Source organism: Hyperolius riggenbachi, chromosome 9 (genome assembly GCF_040937935.1).
Source record: "Hyperolius riggenbachi isolate aHypRig1 chromosome 9, aHypRig1.pri, whole genome shotgun sequence".
NCBI lineage: Eukaryota > Metazoa > Chordata > Amphibia > Anura > Hyperoliidae > Hyperolius > Hyperolius riggenbachi.
This window is the reverse complement of record NC_090654.1, coordinates 20,545,308-20,564,903: the sequence shown is the minus strand read 5'-3', so window position 1 is coordinate 20,564,903 and position 19,596 is coordinate 20,545,308. Positions and strand designations below refer to the sequence as shown.

Below are 19,596 nucleotides of genomic sequence, written 5' to 3'. Positions count from 1 at the left end.
ACGTAATAATGAGGTCGTGATGAGCACCACTAATCAGGACTGCCAGGCAAATGGTGTTGTTTAAAAGGAAAAAATTATGGCAGCCCCCATAAACCTCTTGTTTTAGGTGTTTTTAAGGGTTGTTTATGACAAAATGAGAAAAGGGGAAGTCGAGCAGCTAAGATTCCAGAGTCTGATGACCTATCAGTGCTTCCTGTTCTTCTAATTTGATATTTGGACATTTCCATGAGGTCACTTCAGTTCAGTACTGTGATATGTAACGCTGTGTGTGTTATTTCTCTTCCTAAAGAGAAGCAGCTGTGAGAGAGACACTCCTCCTGAGCTCTGCACAAGAAATAACTGCCATAATCAACAATCCATTTCCTACAAGTCACATGACTTCTTCCAGGTCCCGGAGAAAAGGAAAAACTTCAGCTGCAAATCTTTCTTAAACATTATCTAATGAGCCTGCACAAATCATGAGTCACGCCTAAGGGTTAATAGACTGCAGACCTGTCACCTCAGGATACAAATACAATGGAATGTAATTGAGCTGAAGAACTGGTCCTACGACTTTGGGTTCAGCAGTCCAGTCAGCTGCACCAGTGTGAAAGGGGCCTCAGGAAAACCTAGGAAAACGATGGCATTTACAATCAATTGTACCATCAAAACATCAATTGGATATTGATTGTTCTTGATATTCATGGAAACTTCTCCTGGGGCAAAGTGTAAACACCCGACACGTGGAAGACAATGTTCAGATATCTGATCCACCACAAACTGTAAAACACCCGAATCCACAATAACTACAATTATTATAATCATTTTTTTTTGCTGAACTAGGCTTTAATGTGTTTATTTAGTTAACTTGTATTGCCTCTGCATAGGCCTTTAGGCATATTTATTAATGTTGTCTTACAAGTTATAGAAGAGGGACTATGACTTGTGAGTGTGATGATTTATATATCGTTATGTGTTCTCACATTTCAGTGATAATAAACCACAGTCAGCTCTCCGCTCCTGGATAAGGTAGAATTGAAGAAGAATAACAAAGACAAGTCAGAACTGTTCTCAGCTACGCTTGCATCATCCCTGAACCACAAGTGGAGTTCCCCTCTCCAGCAAAAATCTGCCCACTGGTCATAAGAGAGAGGAGAGGAAGTTTAGGGGAAGCTCCATCTTTGGTTTGTATTAGTGAGTGTGCTCAGGGGATTTCACTGCAGACCGCAGAGGCTCCTGATCACAGCAGACCTATCTCTACGCGGTGGACACTGGTGGACTGTACAGCACAGTGCAATGGCTACACTGAGGAGGACACTCAACTACTGGATGCTGCCTCTGGTGTTACTCAGCTACACAGGTAAGTGCTGATCCACCCCCCAAACTTAACCAAACTCTATCTCCTAACTCCATTGATATGTATAGGGTCGGTTCTGACATGAAGCAAGGTGTAACACTTGCATCAGGCGCAGATATTACAGGGGCAGCATTTTTATACTGTGAGCGAGGTGAAGAGGTCATCATTGGGGAAAAGCAGCTTGTTGTGCTGTGTGAGGAGTCTGACAGTGAGTGAGGAGGGGGGAGGCAGGAGAGCATCACTGGGGAAAAGCAGCTTGTTGTGCTGTGTGAGGAGTCTGACAGTGAGTGAGGAGGGGGAAGGCAGGATAGCATAATTGGGGAAAAGCAGCTTGCTGTGCTGTGTGAGGAGTCTGACAGTGAGTGAGGAGGGGAAGGCAGGAGAGCATCATTGGGGAAAAGCAGCTTGTTGTGCTGTGTGGGGAGTCTGACAGTGAGTGAGGAGGGTGGAGGCAGGAGAGTATCATTGGGGAAAAGCAGCTTGTTGTGCTGTGTAAGGAGTCTGACAGTGAGTGAGGAGGGGGGAGGCAGGAGAGCAGCAGTGTTTCATTTGAATTAAATGAATCAGAGTCAATTGTCAGGTGCTGAGCAATCAAATCGGGAAGTGTGTGTGTGTGTGTGTGTGGGGGGGGGGGGCATCCTTACAAGTTTGCCCCAGGCAGCAAAAAGCCTATGACCAGCCCTGGATAAGTACATAGAGTCTTTACTGAGAAAACTTATAAGAAACTGGACAGTTTAAAATCCTCAATCTCTGGCTTTTTGGGCGAATAATATTTAGTCCTACCAAGACCCTCTATCGGTAACCAGTTCACTCTTTTATTCATCAATGCAAGGTGTTACAGGTGGGCCTGGGGGATAGTTACACCGCACTCCAGATACATACTGGGAGTTATGGGGGATGAACAAAGACACCTCCAGGTCCTTCTCCTCTATATCGTTTTGCACACCTGCACCTACAAATATGACTTGTAATTAGAGATGTCGCGAACATTGAAATTTCTGTTCACGTACTATGCGACACTCCACAGCCCACTAACACCCAGAGCTGGGTGTCGGCAACCTGTACTAGCTAGCCTAGTGCTAGCTAAAGCTTTTACAGGCATGGGATCTGTTAAATTTATACTGTTGGAAATTATGCTGCAAAACCTCCTGAGCGGCGTAACGCTCAGGTGGTTAACCAAAGATCATCCCAATCAGTAGCTAATACCCCCTTTACTACAATAAATCTTTACCATTTCTCAAATAGATCATCTGTATGGCTGATATTAAAAAAAATAAATAAATTAAAAAATTAAGAAAAAAAGAGTTTCACTTACCTGGAGCTTCTGCTAGCCCCCTGCAGCCGTTCTGTGCCCACGCCATCCTGAACAATCCTCCGGTCCTTCACTGGTTGCCGATTGCCATCCTCTGCATCTGCACACCCCTGGCCATGCGTCCTTGTACATGCTCCTGCTACCAGGAGCGCCCTGCACAGGCGCAGTAGAGATTCTCTCATACTGTGCCTGCTCAGGACGCTCCCTGCCATGGGAACACGAACGTGGATATGCGTGACCAGGGCCATGCAGCCGCAGTGGATGTTGACTTGCTAGTCGATGAAAGAGAAAGCGAGCCACGGCGAGGGAACGGAAGATCGTTCCAGGATGGCACGGCACAGGGCGGCTGCAGGGGGCTGGCAGAAGTCCCAGGTAAGTGTAACTCTTTTTTGTTACCGCTATTTCAGGTTCCCTTCAATCTCTGTGCCGTCACTCTGTGGCATTGTGCCCAGAATATGTATATTTTCCCCTCTAGCACTGAAAACACATAACCTCCTCTTCCCCTCCTGCACACGTGCCAACCTCATGATGTGGCCGCCCAAGACCACATCAGTATGTGCACATTATTAAGTCTTTATACTGTGTTCCCTTTGTGGTCACAGTGTGGTATCAGAGGGCACATAGGCTGCATGCTGCACCAGTGAATATGAGTTCTAACATCCGGAGATGAGTGAACCGATCTGACGGACTGACACAAATCACAGCACCCAATCGGCCTTCCATTTTGGTTATAAAGGTTTATTTATTTTTTTGTTTTTATTCTCTTTCATTTCTATATTTTAAACATCACAATAAACAAGACTAAAGCTTGGTACACACTTTCAATTATGATTGGCCAATCACAGACCAATATGATTGGCCAATCACAACCGCCATGCAGCCCATTTATGTAGTGGTGTGAGTATTACTGTTTGTCTCTCTGTGAAGAACTTAGACTGGTTTAAGGTCAGCACGGTGGCGTAGTGGTGAGCACTCTCGCCTTTCAGTGATGTGTCCCCGGTTATCTGCAAGGATTTTGTATGTTCTCCCCGTGTATCTGTGTGGGTTTCCTCTGGGCAGTCCAGTTTCCTCCCAAATACCCAAAGCATACAGCTAAGTTAATAAGCTTCCCTTTTAAAGAGGAACTCCAGTGAAAATAATGTAATAAAAAAAGTGCTTCATTTTTGCAATAATTATGTATAAATGATTTAGTCAGGGTTTTCCAATTGTTAATTTTTTTAAATCCCTGATTTACATTCTGACATTTATCACATGGTGACATTTTTACTGTTGGCAGGTGATGTAGCTGCTGCATACTTTTTTGGCAGTTGGAAACAGCTGTAAACAGCTATTTCCCACAATGCAACAAGGCTCACAGACAGGAAACTGCCAGGAGTACCTCAGTACTCAGAGTTTCTTGTGGGAGGGGTTTCACCACAATATCAGCCATACAGCGCCCCCTGATGGTCTGTTTGTGAAAAGGAATAGATTTCTCATGTAAAAGGGGGTATCAGCTACTGATTGGGATCAAGTTCAATTCTTGGTCGGAGTTTCTCTTTAAATTGGCCCTAGACTATGATACATATTCTACATGATACATACATAGACATATGACTATTGACTATGCTAGGATTACATTGTGAGCCCCTCTGAGGGACAGTTAAGTGACAAGACAATATGCTCTGTACAGAGCTGTGGAAGATGTTGGTACTATATAAATACAAAATAAGGATAGGCCTCAATGTGAATATTGGGTTCAAGAGCATGAAATGCTTGCTGACTTGTGTGGTTAGAGGAGGGACCCTTTTGACCTGGAGACAACTTCAATGCTGGTGAAAAGGGTTTAGTGCAGAATATTCTAGCAGGCAAATCTTTTTGGAATCGAATATCCTTTATTAGTGTAACCGAATACAACTTGCATTCAAGTTGTGTTATCATTACTAGAGTTCCAGCTTGCTGTGAGTTTTTGCCCTTAAAGAGACACTGAAGCGAAAAAAAAATTATGATATTATGATTTGTATGTGTAGTACAGCTAAGAAATAAAACATTAAGATCAGATACATCAGTCTAATTGTTTCCAGTACAGAAAGAGTTAAGAAACTCCAGTTGTTATCTCTAAGTAAACAAGCCATTAACTCTTCGACTAAGTCTTAAGGTAGCCATACACTGGTCGATTTGCCATTAGATCGACCAGCTGACAGATCCCTATCTGATCGAATCTGATCAGAGAGGGATCGTATGGCTGCCTTTACTGCAAACAGATTGTGAATCGATTTCAGCCTGAAACCGATCACAATCTGTTGAGCTGCTGCTGCCGCCTGTCCCCCCCACCCGTATACATTACCTGATGCTGGCTCCCGGGCATCTTCTCCGCGCTGCACGGCTCTGTTCCGGCTCCATCCCGGCGCTTCCTGTGTCACTCCGTGACCAGGAAGTTCAAATAGAGCGCCCTCTATTTGAACTTCCTGGTCACTGCAGTGACACAGGAAGCACCGGGATGGAGCCGGAACAGAGCCGTGCAGCGCGGAGAAGATGCCCGGGAGCCAGCGTCAGGTGATGTATACCTGATCGGATCGGCCGCCGCTAGCGACGCGCTGCCTACCCGCGGGCGATCGAGGGTAATTTCCCGCACGGCGCGATCGACGGACCGATCCGATTTCGGGAGGAAATCGGATCGGCGGGTGCATTTACCGCGAACGATTGGCAGCAGATTCGATCCCAGGATCGAATCTGCTGTCGAAACGGCCGCGAATCGGGCCAGTGTATGGCCACCTTTAGTCGTGGAGAGGGCTGTTATCTGACTTTTATTATCTCAACTGTAATTGAACTGTTTACTTTTCCTCTGGCAGAGGAGAGGTCATTACTTCACAGACTGCTCTGAAAGAATCATTTTGAATGCTGAGTGTTGTGTAATCTGCACATAATATAGAATGATGCAATGTTAGAAAAAACACTATATACCTGAAAATAAAAGTATGAGAATATTTTCTTTGCTGCTAATCTTCTAGTAATTATTCCTAGTACACAACCAATTCACTATATTATATATTTTTTTTCGCTTCAGTGTCTCTTTAAAGTGGACCTGAACTCTTGCACAGGACAGAAGGAAAACATAGAGAAATGCACCCTGTATGTATTTAGAGAGTTTAGCCTGTTTAAGTCCCATTTGTGTCTAATCACGAGTTGTAATATGATCTCTTCCCTGTGTCACATGACTGCCATGGCAGTGATGGCAGATTAGTTAATTTGAAAGCACAGGGTGATAACAATATGTCTGCTTACATGAATCAGGAAGTAGAAACTCTGCAGATGTATTTCAGGATTTGTATCAGCTGTAACAAAGACATTTTTTAAGGTTATTATGCTGTTGCTTATCTTTTAGAGCAGAAAGGACATTCTGAGTTCATGTCTGCTTTAAAAGGATGAGCATAGCTTCCCTTGCTTGCATATAGTATTTTTAAAATCAGTTATATCCTGTTGTTTTTTCCTTCATTTTTTGTAATTATTCACATTTTTTTTCAGGCACTATTTTTACTGCTGAAGATGTTACTCAGATTACAGGAATACGCGGTGGATCTGTCCTTCTGTCACCAGTGGTTCCTCCGGGACTTACACTCAGAGAAATATTCTGGAGGCACTTGTCACCGACAGACCACTTAGTGGCCTCATTCTCCCGAGGATTTTTGGACACATCGTATCAATCTTGCTTCTACGGGAGAGTAGAACTTCTCCAGAATTTCAGCCTGGAAATTTCGGGTTTACAATTGCGTGACACCGGGGAGTTCATTTGCCAGATGGTGGACACTGAAGGACACATGAAGCTCCATCAGTTTTACCTTAAGGTCTATGGTAAGTTCTAAATAACGTAACGGGAACCTTTAAGAGGAATTTTAACCAAGTATTGAGCTTTATCCTGATCAGTAGCTGATACCCCCTTACCCATGAGAAATCTTTACCTTTTTCTCAAATCATCAGGGAGGTCTGTATGAACGATATTCTTGTGAAACCCCTCAGGGGACTTATTCAAATATGTCCCCAATGGGAAACTTTTTAAATTTGCCACAGAGCATTCTTATTGGACCACACAAGCCCCTTGTCTTTAGCATTGGAGACCTGCAATATGCCAAGTGGGAAGTGAAGCACAAAATTCACCTAATTTTGCATAATTCACATGTAAACGTAATCAGGAATCGTAATTTCACAATTTCTCATAATTTACACAAAAATTGCAAAGCCCCCATACATGCTATTGTCACCAATATTGCTACATATATTAAAGAGACACTGAAGCAAAAAAAAAATATATGATATAATGAATTGATTGTGTACTATGAATAATTACTAGAAGATTAGCAGCAAAGAAAATATTCTCATATTTTTATTTTCAGGTATATAGTGTTTTTTCTAACATTGCATCATTCTCTAATATGTGCAGATTACACAACACTCAGCATTCAAAATGATTCTTTCAGAGCAGTCTGTGAACTAATGACCTCTCCTCTGGCAGAGGAAAAGTAAAAAATTAACTAACAGTTGAGATAATAAAAGTCAGATAACAGCCCTCTCCACGACTTTGAAAGTCATAGAGCTGAATGGCTTTTTTGCATAGAGATAACAACTGGAGTTTCTTAAATCTTCCTGTACTGGAAACAATTAGACTGATGTATCTGATCTTAATGTTTTATTTCTTAGCTGTACTACACATACAAATCATAATATCATATTTTTTTTTCCGCTTCAGTGTCTCTTTAAGGAGAATACTGGAAACAAAACAAAAAGACATTGTAGTTTTTGAGAAAATCGATTTTTAAAAATGCAAAGGAAAAATGGATTTTTCTGAGTTTAAAAAACATTTTTCCTCTGCACTTTTAAAATTGATTTTCTCAACTGCAGTCGGTTCCTGGAGAAGATGGGGGCTCCTGGACGAGAGGCCAGAGGAGTAGCAAAAATGTAGTAAGTATACTGTATATATGCTCAACCCGACCCCCTGCCTCCTCCCAATGGCACACTCTATCACGAGTCTCCCATATGGGAAGCTTTGTTTTGAACATTTATTCCAGGTGCACAGTCCTCTTTGAGACAGGAGTGTGCTGGGGAAAGAGCTCATGCATGATAGCAACCATCGGTTGCACTTTATAATTTTTCAGGGTCCTGAGCTAAGGAATAGGCAGAGAGGTTTTGTTGGCCTCCTATTCCTACCCTGAACATGACAGGGAAAAAAGGGCTGCCAGTGTGAGTATGGCAGGGAGGGAGTTAAGCTGCTGCAGTAAGGCTTTGCAGAGCAATGCATGCTGGGAGGAAAGGTAGACAACATCTTAGAGCTCAGGTGTGCACGGGGCAGAGAAACCTGGAGATTACTTCCTGAATTCCCAGAGTTCGGGGAAGCTGAGAAACCTTTACCTCCTTGCACTGGTAACGTTCTGTAGTTTATATCTGATATTTGGTGTCTTTGTTTTCTTTGTTTCTGAAGAATAGCTGTGTTATTTTTGGGACTTAGGTGCTTGGCTGCTGTTCTAGCTACATGTTTGCTTAGCCTGCTGCTGGACGTCACAGAAAATGAAGACTATGCTGGTTTGCACAAATATGTATTTATAAAAGCTGTGTGCATCTCTCATCACCTGCAAACCATCTCGCACTGCTCTATTACATAACCTTGGTATAAAGACACTGGGGAGAATGAGGGAAGGGCTGTTATACTACCCATAATGCATCACTTTAATTCAGAGGGTGGGGCCATGTAGATTGTTTCCCTATGCACTTGTAAACCAGCCAAGCAACCTCCAGAACTATTATTTTGTTGCATATTTTAATTTTAGTATAAACAATGTTTTTGGGTTGTTTTCAATGTGCTTTTAAAGTGTTTGAAACTACTTATAACAGTTTATACCATACTGTAACATTTAATGTATCGTACCTTAGTGCGCTTGCAAATTTAAAAACTTTAATGCTCTCCTCATGCCGACCGTTCCCCCGCTCTCCTCCGTGCCCCTCCATTGCCTTTTAATAGCCTCATGAAGCTACTTCCTGGTTGGGAGGGTCGTGAGTAGTGTATAGGCAATGCACAACGAGGCGAGTCCTTGATTGCACATCCACAGCCGGGAGCGCTCTACGCATGCGCACTACAAATTTGTGATGTGATGTGATGCGGCTGTGGGAGCCCTTTTGTGTATTTCATTCACCCCTTGGGAGCAGCGATGAGCACAAATTTTGCACGATCGTAATTCTGCATCGTAATTCACAATTAAGATGCAAAATTGTAATGCGACGTTTCGGGAAAATTCGTAATTAATTTTGCATGCAAACGTAATCTATGTGCAATTTTGGGAAATTTTGTGTCATTATGCGAAATTTTGTGTAATTTTGTGCTGACTTTAGCAGTTAACCACTTGACGACCAGGGGTGTTTTGCCTGATCTGTGCTGCGTGGACTCTCCAGCCCGCAACACAAATCAGGATTATGCCAGGGCGATCAGACTTACCCCCTTTTTTCCCCACTAGGGGGATGTCCTGCTGGGGGGGTCTGATCGCCGCCGGCTTGCTGCGCTTTGCAGGGGGGGGGGACTCTTCAAAGCCCCCCTCCACAGCATTTTCGGCGCTCCCTCCCTCTCCCTTCCCCTCTGAGTGGCGCAGGAAGGATATCCGTCCTGCTCATTGTAGGATAGGCTTCAACCTATTATATGCCGGCAATCCCCGGCCAATCAGAGGCCGGGGATCGCCGATCTGCCTTACGGCGCTGCTGCGCAGCAGTGCCGTATGATGTAAACAGCGGGGATTTCTTCCCTGCGTGTTAACATTTTGAGACACCCTCCGTGAATGGACATGGAGCGGCCGTTTGTTTCCATGGAAACCCGCAGACGACCAGTTTACGCCAATCGGGGTTAGCTGGTCGTCAAGAGGTTAATAGCAAGGACCCCGTACATGTTACCATCCCTAAGTTTTTAAACTGTCATTTTTCCGGGTTTAAAAAACATTTTTCTGTGCATTTGTAAATTGATTTTCTCAAAAAACTACAAGGTCTTTTTGAAAAAAAATGTTTGGCTTGTACCCACTATTCTCCACAACATATGTAGCAATTCTGGTGTCAATAGCATGTATGGGGTCTTTGCGAGTCACTGCTAAAGTTGGCACAAAATTATGCAAAAATAACATGGAAATGTACGCAAAATTACGAATGATTATACAAAATCAATTGAATTTACAAATTGTAATAACGTAAAGGCGTAATTGAGAACATTTGCATTAAATGTCACGTAATAGTAATTAGCTGATTATGATCATTATCATTACTACTTGGGAGTAAAGCAGGCTCCTCCCATTGCCTGTACACCCCCCCCCCGTCCATGTGTGGCATTCATGTTTACCTGCCCCCTCTTTCATATACAATTTACTTGCGAAAGCTTCCCTCCTTCATCTGTTGAACCCCATTTGCAGCCACCCTATTCCATGACCAACCACAGCAAATGCCCTAGGCCTTTGCCTGTGTGGCCTTTGCAGAAATCCGGCTCTGACTGTACAATTTGATACTTTTACTTTAATGCAATGTTTTCTAATGTTGAACACTTTGTTTTCTTTCTAGATATTGTGGCCAAACCAGAGATCCAAGTATTTGTATCGAAAAGACGCCATCATTGTTCCATCTTCCTCAGTTGCAATATGACCACTGGGAACAACGTCACCTATAGCTGGAGGACCGATACTGGCCCGGGAGCCATACAGAATGAGACCTACACCTTGCTGGATAACAACCGCCTGCTTAAGTTAATTTTAACTCCAAGAAATAAGAACGTCAGTTTCACCTGCATTGTAACCAATCCGGTCAGGCAAGAAAGTACATCTGTGATACCGGGGTCAAGCTGCTCAGATCTGCCAGGTATGCCCAGCAGAAATAAGCACTGAACATAATATAATTTACTCGGTGAAAGTGGTCAGAAACAGAGGGACATACGTGTCTATTTTTCTAGAATCAGCTACTGTATAATCACAAAAATTGCACCAGATATCTATATGTAAAAAATACAAATACCTTATTAACCTGCCTGGCGTTCTATTAAGATCGCCAGGCTGGCGATCGGACGTTTTTTTTTAATTAAAAAAAAACGATTTCATGCAGCCAACTGAAAGTTGGCTGCATGAAAGCCCACTAGAGGGCGCTCCTAATCCGCACTTCTGATCACCTACGGCGATCAGAAGTAACAAGAAGATGAGCGGCCCTTCTTGTTTTGCTTTTCTCGTCGCCATGGCGACGAGCGGAGTGACGTCATGGACGTCAGCCGACGTCCTGACATCAGCCGCCTCCGATCCAGCTCTTAGCGCTGGCCGGAACTCTTTGGTCCGGCTGCGCTGGGCTCGGGCGGCTGGGGGGACCCTCTTTCGCCGCTGCACGCAGCGCATCGCGGCGCTGCGGCAGCGATAAGGTAGCACACGCGGCTGGCAAAGTGCCGGCTGCATGTACTCCTTTTTATTTCATTTAAATCGGCCCAGCAGGGCCTGAGCGGCAGCCTCCGGCATCTCTGGACGAGCTCAGCTCGTCCAGAACGCTCAGCAGGTTAATCAAAAATTACAAAAAAGAGTGCTTTAAAAACAGCATGGGATGGCCACCCCGCCACAGCCAAACACAATCCTTCCACATACACCCACGCACAACCACACCACGGCCGTATGTTATGCAAGTAGATCAAGTATTTGTCTACTTATATATATGGGTTTTTCCCCCTGGCATAATATGGCTGATCCTACTGCTTTAAAGCCCTAATTCACTCCCACAATTGTTTGGGGGTAAAGGGCAGGGGTATAACTACAGGGAGCAGCCGCTGTGACTGCAGGGGGGCCCAGAGCTGTGGGGGGCCCCAAATACTAATCTTCCCTTCCTCCAATACAGGGGACTATACCTCAGATCAGGTGTGTTTGTGGCTACACATGTTATGGGTGTGGAGATCATGATGGCTGCACTTGTGTTATGACCCTTGTGAGATGGGCCCCCAGGCTGTGAAGGGCACCAAGGGGAGGCAAGGGAAGAAGGGTTCTCAATGGGGGGGGGGGGGCAATCAAAGTTTTGCTGGGGGCCCCATGAATTGTAGTTACGCCACTGGTAAAGGGGAATAGGGACTACTCCATTATGCTCATAAATTTTTATATTTGATGCAGCCATTTCAGAGAAGTCCCATTTGGAAAGGTGTATTGTGGGAAAACCCTTCTGAAAAAAAGACAGGATCCAGGGAAGGGGGTGTAGTTTGCTCTCTTTCTCCTCAACACAGATCCAAAATTTGACTCCACCTACTTCCCTCTCTGTTGCTGAGAAATTAACCTTTTCTGTAGTGATGATCGAACACCTAGATGTTCGGGTTCGGCTAGGTTCGGCTGACGTCATCCAGCCCGCCTGCCCCCTCCCGCTACCAGGGGGCGCCGGTCCGGTGCGGGGGGGAGGGCCGGCTCTCGGGTGGACCGGAGCCCCTGGTGGCGGGAGGGGGCAGGGGGGCTGGATGACGTCAGCCGAACCTAACCGAACCCGAACATCTAGGTGTTTGATCATCACTACTTTTCTGGCCTGTTCTTCACTTCAGATGCAGCTCAGCAGAATCTTATCTTTCTGTCCAGTTCCTCCTTGCTTAGTGTGTATTAAAGAATGTATGCCTTCCCACATTCACCACAGTGTATTTAGAAAAGTCATGTGTGCCTCTCATCACTGCAATAAGAAACCATCTCTCACTGCTCTATTAATCAACCCATTTCACAAAGACACGGGGGTAATATTATGGTATCCATAATGCAGAATGCATGATGCATAATGCATCACTTAAATACAAAGGGTGGAAACATGTAGATTTCTCTATGAACTTTTGAACCAGGCATGCATCCAGAACTGTGTGTAGCACATTTTAATAATCTTACAGAGTTTGTAACACATTTTAATTTTACAGGGATTCTTGCGGACAATTATTATGAATTTGTATTACTGTAGATAAGATTTTACTGAAGAGATCCCATGTAGATTCCATAGAGGTCCTGCATAAATTGAACTAGATTAATTAAATAAATTTATTCTGCTTTTTAAGGTTTAGAAAAATCAAAGTTTGAGTGATAAACTTTCTCATTGACACTTTTTTTGTGGATATTTAGCATGTTCATAAGAATGTGGGGGTACGCCTTTGTGGGTTTGGGAAGGGGCTTTTAGCAAAGTCTTAGTTCTCCCCTAATTAATGAGATTGCCAGTTGTCCACCTCCTCCCACAGGCAATGGACGTCATTGTTGATGCCTTAGCTATTTATAAAAAATATGAAAGGTTAAAGTTTAATTAAAATACATGCAAATTAAATATATTATTAAAAATATATTTTCCTATACTGACACGTGCCTCATTCTCTATATGTGTCACTCTTGCAGGTTCCCAGATTTACAGCGGTGAAATAATGTTAGGCATTGCGGCCTCCTTTGTTCTTATGTTTGCTCTCGGGATGTTCTGTGTTCTCCTCTTCACCAGATCCTCCGGTAAGTTGAAGTTATGCCAAAAAAGTGCTTGCAGAGTCACTAAGCTGACAACTATTTTTTTTTCTCAGTAAAGCCATCTAGGACTTCCGGTTATTCTTGTTCTTCTCAATGTTTTTTTTTTTTTTTTTTTTTTTAGATCGAGGCTTAAAGGACCACTATTGTGAAACATTTTAAGATTTACAATGCACGCATATATAATGTACATTTCTCCCTGAGTAGAATGCACCATAAATTACTTTTCTCCTTTGTTGCTGCTTACAGTATGCAGTAAAAATATGACAGATCTGAGTTGGGACTAGTCAATCTCCTCAGGGGAATTCTCAATATTGAGTCTCAAAATCCTCAGCGCTAAAGATATATAGTCTTCCTTTTAGATGTCCAGCTTTGCAGTCACCCAGTGATCACAATGACATATAGCACAATAAAAAAGGTGACCCAAGGAAGAAGCAGACAATATTCAAGTATCTGCAGCAAATAAGATCCATCCTTTTATTCTAAACACATGAAAGAACTGAGTACAATACTCATATTGTGTTCCCATATAACAGGGACCTTTCAAAAGTTAAAAGTGTATTGTGCACACCAAGTACACATAAAATCATGCATGGAAATGAAGTAGAAGTGCCCAGTGTACAGTTCCCGACCAGTTTCGTCCGCTAGCTTTATGTGTGCAAGAAAACGTGCACATAACAGGCTGCAAGTGCAATGTGCCTAGTATATATGGATCCTAAACCTGTACCACATCCTCACCAATACTACCCTGTGTCTAAATGTTTAATAATAACATTTTTTGTTTCATAATAAAAAAATTATGAATTCAATAAACAAAATCAATAATTACATATTACTAGTAGTATAGAAGCAGCCATGACTACTACAAGAGATAGTCAATGATATGTTAATAATTCTAGAGCACATACAAATTTAATGCTTTGCTTTTAGGAACTCGATAGTCAAAATCACCAGTAAGTGCATCTGACTGGTCCAGTGCCATCCGGTGTACACTATTCATACAAGGAGGAATTATTAGCATCTCAATGACCATCCCTAATTAACACGGCCACTAACTCCACTAATACTGAAACTATTAATGCTACTTATACTACTACTACCTCTACCTGCAACTATTATTTGCAGGATGGCAGACAGGAGCCTGCAACTGAACTTAGATAATACTGAGCTAATTATCTCAGATCGTACAATCTATGGGCCAGATTGCGGCAGTTCTGAGAGCTTTCCAAGAACAGTGCAGAACTGTCCCTGAATAAGAAGTGGCTAATACCACTTCTTAACCCCGCAGAGCAGGTTTACACGGACACCTCATAGCTTCCTTTTCAATTTGCTGCCATCTACCCATGCTCATTTGTTACTGAGGTGAACTCCCCTTCACCCTGGTGATGTTTATTTGTTTAAGAGAAGAAGGGGAATTGTGGACGAGTGTTTGGAGAATTAACTGTTCAGAGCATGTTAAAAATGTGTGTAAAAGACAGAGCAGACATCGGGATTATTTAAGAATGGAAGTTTAGGAGAGTAATTACAGCCTGGGCTGCTCGTGTCCCAGGTGGATAAACAAATAAGTCATACACTGTTGTGTTCATGTCTGAGACACTGTACTAGCTCCTCCTCACTTAGAACAGTTTAGGAAGGAAACAGCACCATCTAGTGGCTTCTTAAGGTGCCTGAGACAGTTCTGCACGGAGTTCAACAAACCTACCAGCATTTTGTTTCAGACACTCTTGATAAATCTGGCCCAATGACACTGGTTTTAGCGCTACAAATACTACTGTCATTGTGTTCCAGAAAACCAAAGTTCACGTTCACAGGAGGGCCAGGTTCACAGAAGGTCCAGGTTCACAGGAGGTCCAGGTTCACAGGAGGTCCAGTTCACAGGAGGTCTAGGTTCCTAGGAGTTCCAGGTTCTCAGGAGGTCCAGGCTGGCAGGAGGTCCAGGTTAACAGAAGGCCTGGGTTCACAGAAGGTTCAGGTTCATGAGGGCTCACAGGTGAACCATGTTCACATAATGCCCAGGTTCCGAAAGGAATAGATTCACAGGAGATCTGAGTTCACAGGAGGTTTGAGTTCACAGGAGGTATGGGCTAACAGGGCCTGTGTGCTTATAGCAACTTATTTCCACTATAGAGTTGGGGGGAAAAAAGACAACTCTAAATGGCATCAATATGCTTACCTTTTAATCTGATCACCACATGACATTATTTGGAGATATTCTTTGTGCTAATAATTGATGGATACATTTTGCCAGACAACTCATTCTCCCTTTTTACAGGTAAAGCCCAACAACAACAAAGACAGAGGGATGTCCTGCACCAGGCAGAAGAAGAGCCCTTAGCGCAAGAAAATGATGAAAATAATGAAGAGACCACACCTCAGAAAAAGGAGGAGGCAACAAGCCTACAGAATGGGGAGGCAGAACTTGAGGAGATAACAGTTCTACAGAATGAAGAGAGCCAAACTGGACATATGAATCAAAGAGATGAAGAAGCACCTTTAGAAGCAGATCTTCAGCATCGGGAAGAGGGGCCAGTGCAATGTAATGGTGGGACTACGCTAATATACAGAATGGAAACAGATGTATGATATGGAAAATGAGTTGAATGCCTCAAGGAGAGACATCTGCAACTACAATTTGACATAAGTTGGGAAGAGAGGATGAACCAATGGTCCTATAATTCTATCTGCTTTTCGCAAGGCAGATTGAAATTACCTTGATCTTGTAACCTGACTTTGTAGTGAAACTCGAGCATATTTCTGCACCGAGGAGCATTAGGATCTTAGTCTGGAGAAGACAGCATCCTTTTCCTGTGGACTGCCAAGACCAGGAGATGAGTGGACTGTTGCAGGAAGGATGATGTTCTCAGCTCAGGCCATCCGTGATGAAAAATACAGCTACATACCCCACTGTCATTAATAAGAGCCTGGTTTGGGTGACATGCAAAGAGGAGCTGTGGCTAGTGTAATTTTGTTTACTGTAAAGGAAACCCGGCTTTCTTTGCAGGTATTTCCTGCCTATTCTCAAAGTGGGCACAATGTTGAGTTTGGTAATGGGTAAAAATGCAACAATACTGACACAGTGTGAAAGGAACCTTAACAGAAGCAGCATCAACTGCCATCAATTAGCAGCTTTCTGCCACCCACACAGCACATTAACTGTGTTCTGTGTAAGAGTAGAGCAAATATTGTCATTTTAATTTTTTTCTACACTTCGCGAATGGTGACTGTTAGCAACTGAGTTGTGGGCCACTGCGCATGCACAGTCCCAACCACGTGCACTCCTGATCTTATTCCAGTGACTGAGAGCATTCTGTGCAAGCGCAGTTACAGTCTTCACAATCTGCTGGCTCAGTCAGGGACTTTGGGAATGACGACCTTTACCTGGTGGACTTGACTGCTAGTTTTATAAGAATCTCTCCCAATTTGCTCCGAGACCAAACATTTTGTATGCCCATTCCTAATGCTAATGTACAAAGGAATACAGAAGTTGTTTTTTATTATTATTTTTTAACAAACATCTCTAGTATTGTTGGAAATAAAAAAATAACATTTTATTTTTAATTTTTTTTAATGCAGCATATAATTTTTTTTCAAATGTACCTAACATATGTGAATATATATGAATGCAGTAGGTGGCACACTCCTCCAGTATTGAGAACAGAAACTCTTAGGGCTTGTTCATACTGCAGGCGGTTTCGGCTTTTTTTCGCCCGCGTGCGTTTTTTAAAAATGCCCCCCGGCCGCGTGGACAATGAATTTCTATGACAAGGTTTATATTAGCGCGGATTGTGCGCTGTCCGTTCCTGTACCATTTTTGAGGCGATTCCGCCTCAATGGAAAATATAGGAGAAATGCAAAACGCTCACAAAATCACTTTGTGTAGCGATTGTGTTTGCGTTTTTAAGAATAAATACATTGTATTTATTATTTTCCGGGTCAAAGAGTTCACTTCCTGGCTTGTGTCAGAGAGTGAATTACAAAATCGCTCGGAAAAAAACACTTCGAAAACCGCTAAGCACAAAAACGAATCGCCCACCCAAGCGCCGGGAATTGGGAAAAATAGACGCCTCAAAAACAGCCCAACGCAACCGGACACGCGACCGGAACGCAATGTGAACAAGGCCTTAGGGTCTGTATCCATGCCTATGTCCTCCTGGCCCCCACCGTTGCAATGCATGGACCCCTGTCACATATCTGGCAAGCTTATTGGATATGTTACATGGCTGCACGTCTCTCCATGCACAGGTGGGGCTGTACTGCACGAGTACTGCTCCACCTGCGCAGTAAGCTGGAGCTGCTTGTCCACAACTTATATTCATGCAGATGCAGCACGGTGGCTCTCGTGCATCAAGGAGCCGCAGTTGTGATCTTCCAGTAGATTCCGGGTAGTGGCATAAATCTAAAGGAGAATCCACATGCTTCCCACTTCTTAATCATGTATTTTTTTTTTCATTGCCACCTCGCTTTGACTTCACTTTCTGTTAGCGCACAATACTTACCACTATGTAGTTAGCACACACACAAAAAAAATATAGTCACAGAAATTATTTCATAAGTACATCATTAAAAAACACAAAAATTTTAGAAAAAAAATATTTTGTAGTTCTATATACCGGTAATCATAAAAAATAAGAGAAAACAAGAAAAAACACTATACATTCACTTTAAAGTACAATGATTGAATGTAAGAGGAGTTATACTGTAGTTAAGGGCTCTGCCTCTGACACAGGAGACCTGGGTTCAAATCTGGGCTCTGCCTGTTTAGTAAGCCAGCACCTATTCAGTAGGAGACCTTAGGCAAGTCTCCATAACACTGCAACTGCCTATAGAGCGTGTCCTAGTGGCTGCAGCTCTGACGCTTTGAGTCCGCCAGGAGAAAAGCGCGATATAAATGTACTCAGTGGCGTAGCTAAGGAGCTGTGGGCCCCGATGCAAGTTTTACAATGGGGCCCCCCATGCACTCTATACATAGCAATTGAAACGGCGCACTAAAAGCTGCTAATGGCAACTACAATGTCAGAGGTGCAAGAAGGGGATGGGGAGCAGCTTGTTACTGATTACCAGTATTCAAAGTATATATATAAATGATTATTATGAGCACAGGACCAATATAGAGCTAATACTTTAGTTGAGGGAGGGCCATTCGGGGCCCCTCTGGCCCAAGGGCCCCGATGCGGTCGCTACCGCTGCACCCCCTATTGCTACGCCCCTGAATGTACTGTGTCTTGTCTTGTACGTGGTGGGAAGCACTAATGCTGTTCTTTTTGTTGTTCTGACTAGAGAAACTGGAATCTAAGTTTGTTGGGTTGTGTTTCATACGGCATATATATCCAATGAATGCTGCACTTTCTTATAAACTTGTAAACGGACAGAGTGGAGTGTAGCATTATTAGCTCTGCCTACCTCTCTGTCTCTGTATAGGTATGTGTGGCTTATGGCCATTTTGTACAAATCCATACTTTGTAGCTCTCACAGCATACTAAAAGTTTAAATATTTTTTATAACATTTGATAACATGTGTAAAAGCTTTTTGTACATAAAACATATTTTTATAACTAAACTGCCTTAATGTATGTTATTTTTTTAATTATTCATTGTCAGAATGTTTTTTTTCATAGATTGCGAACCTGGACACTTATTCAATTAACATTTTCCCTTCCTCTCGTTTTCTCCTAGGACATAATCTTTAAAGAGAATCTGTACTCTAATATTCTTACACTAAAAAGCATACCATTCTATTCCTTATGTTCTCCTGGGCCCCTCTGTGCTGTTTCTGCCACTCCCTGCTGCAATCCTGGCTTGTAATTAACATTTTTTGGCAGTGTTTGCAAACAAAGTAATCAGCTTGTATTAGGCTCACATAAACAGAGTGTGTGAGTCATACTGAGTGAGCAGGGGGCCTGCAGAGGGTGTGTATCGCTTCTAACCAATCACAAGCAGCCCTGCACATTCCACACATTCAAGCTTTAGCCCGACAGACATGACAGAGGAAAGTAGATAAGATTTATTACAGAGACAGTGCAATTAGGAAAAGCTGCAGTAAGCCAGAGCACATTAGAACAGGCATAGGAACTTATAGGATAGAAGAAATAAGACTGAAACATTTGTTACAGAGTCTCTTTAATGTTCTTGACACTAGGTTGTGGGGTGATTAAAAACAAAAACATTTTGGTGCACAATTAGTGTTACCAGTGAATTTTCACCAGCCATTTTTGTATCGAATGCTTTTTTTCAATTTTGAGAACATTTTAATGAAAATACATTGGAAACAATTTGCATAAACACAAAAAAAATCAGTATTTTTACGGTGAAAATTCTCAAAATGGACGAAACCATGAACATTTACAAGATGATTTTTGATGACATTTTCACTTGAAAGTCAAATTTAACATTATATTCGCAAAAATAAATGTGAAAAAGAATATCAGCATTACTGTAGACAGTAAATTCACATGCAATATCCTTGGGTGCCAGAA

The 19,596-nt window shown here is 42.8% G+C and overlaps 1 protein-coding gene across 1 annotated transcript; it reads left to right on the top strand.

Annotated features, from left to right (window-relative positions):
- Positions 1-394: 394 nt before the first annotated feature.
- On the top strand, positions 395-18,634 carry LOC137531495 (SLAM family member 8-like). The gene is made up of 6 exons (XM_068251410.1): positions 395-761; positions 970-1,339; positions 6,150-6,476; positions 10,203-10,496; positions 13,007-13,111; positions 15,396-18,634. The coding sequence occupies exons 2-6, from the start codon at positions 1,276-1,278 to the stop codon at positions 15,704-15,706; spliced, it is 1,101 nt and encodes a 366-aa protein (XP_068107511.1). The 5' UTR covers positions 395-761; positions 970-1,275; the 3' UTR covers positions 15,707-18,634.
- Positions 18,635-19,596: the final 962 nt, after the last annotated feature.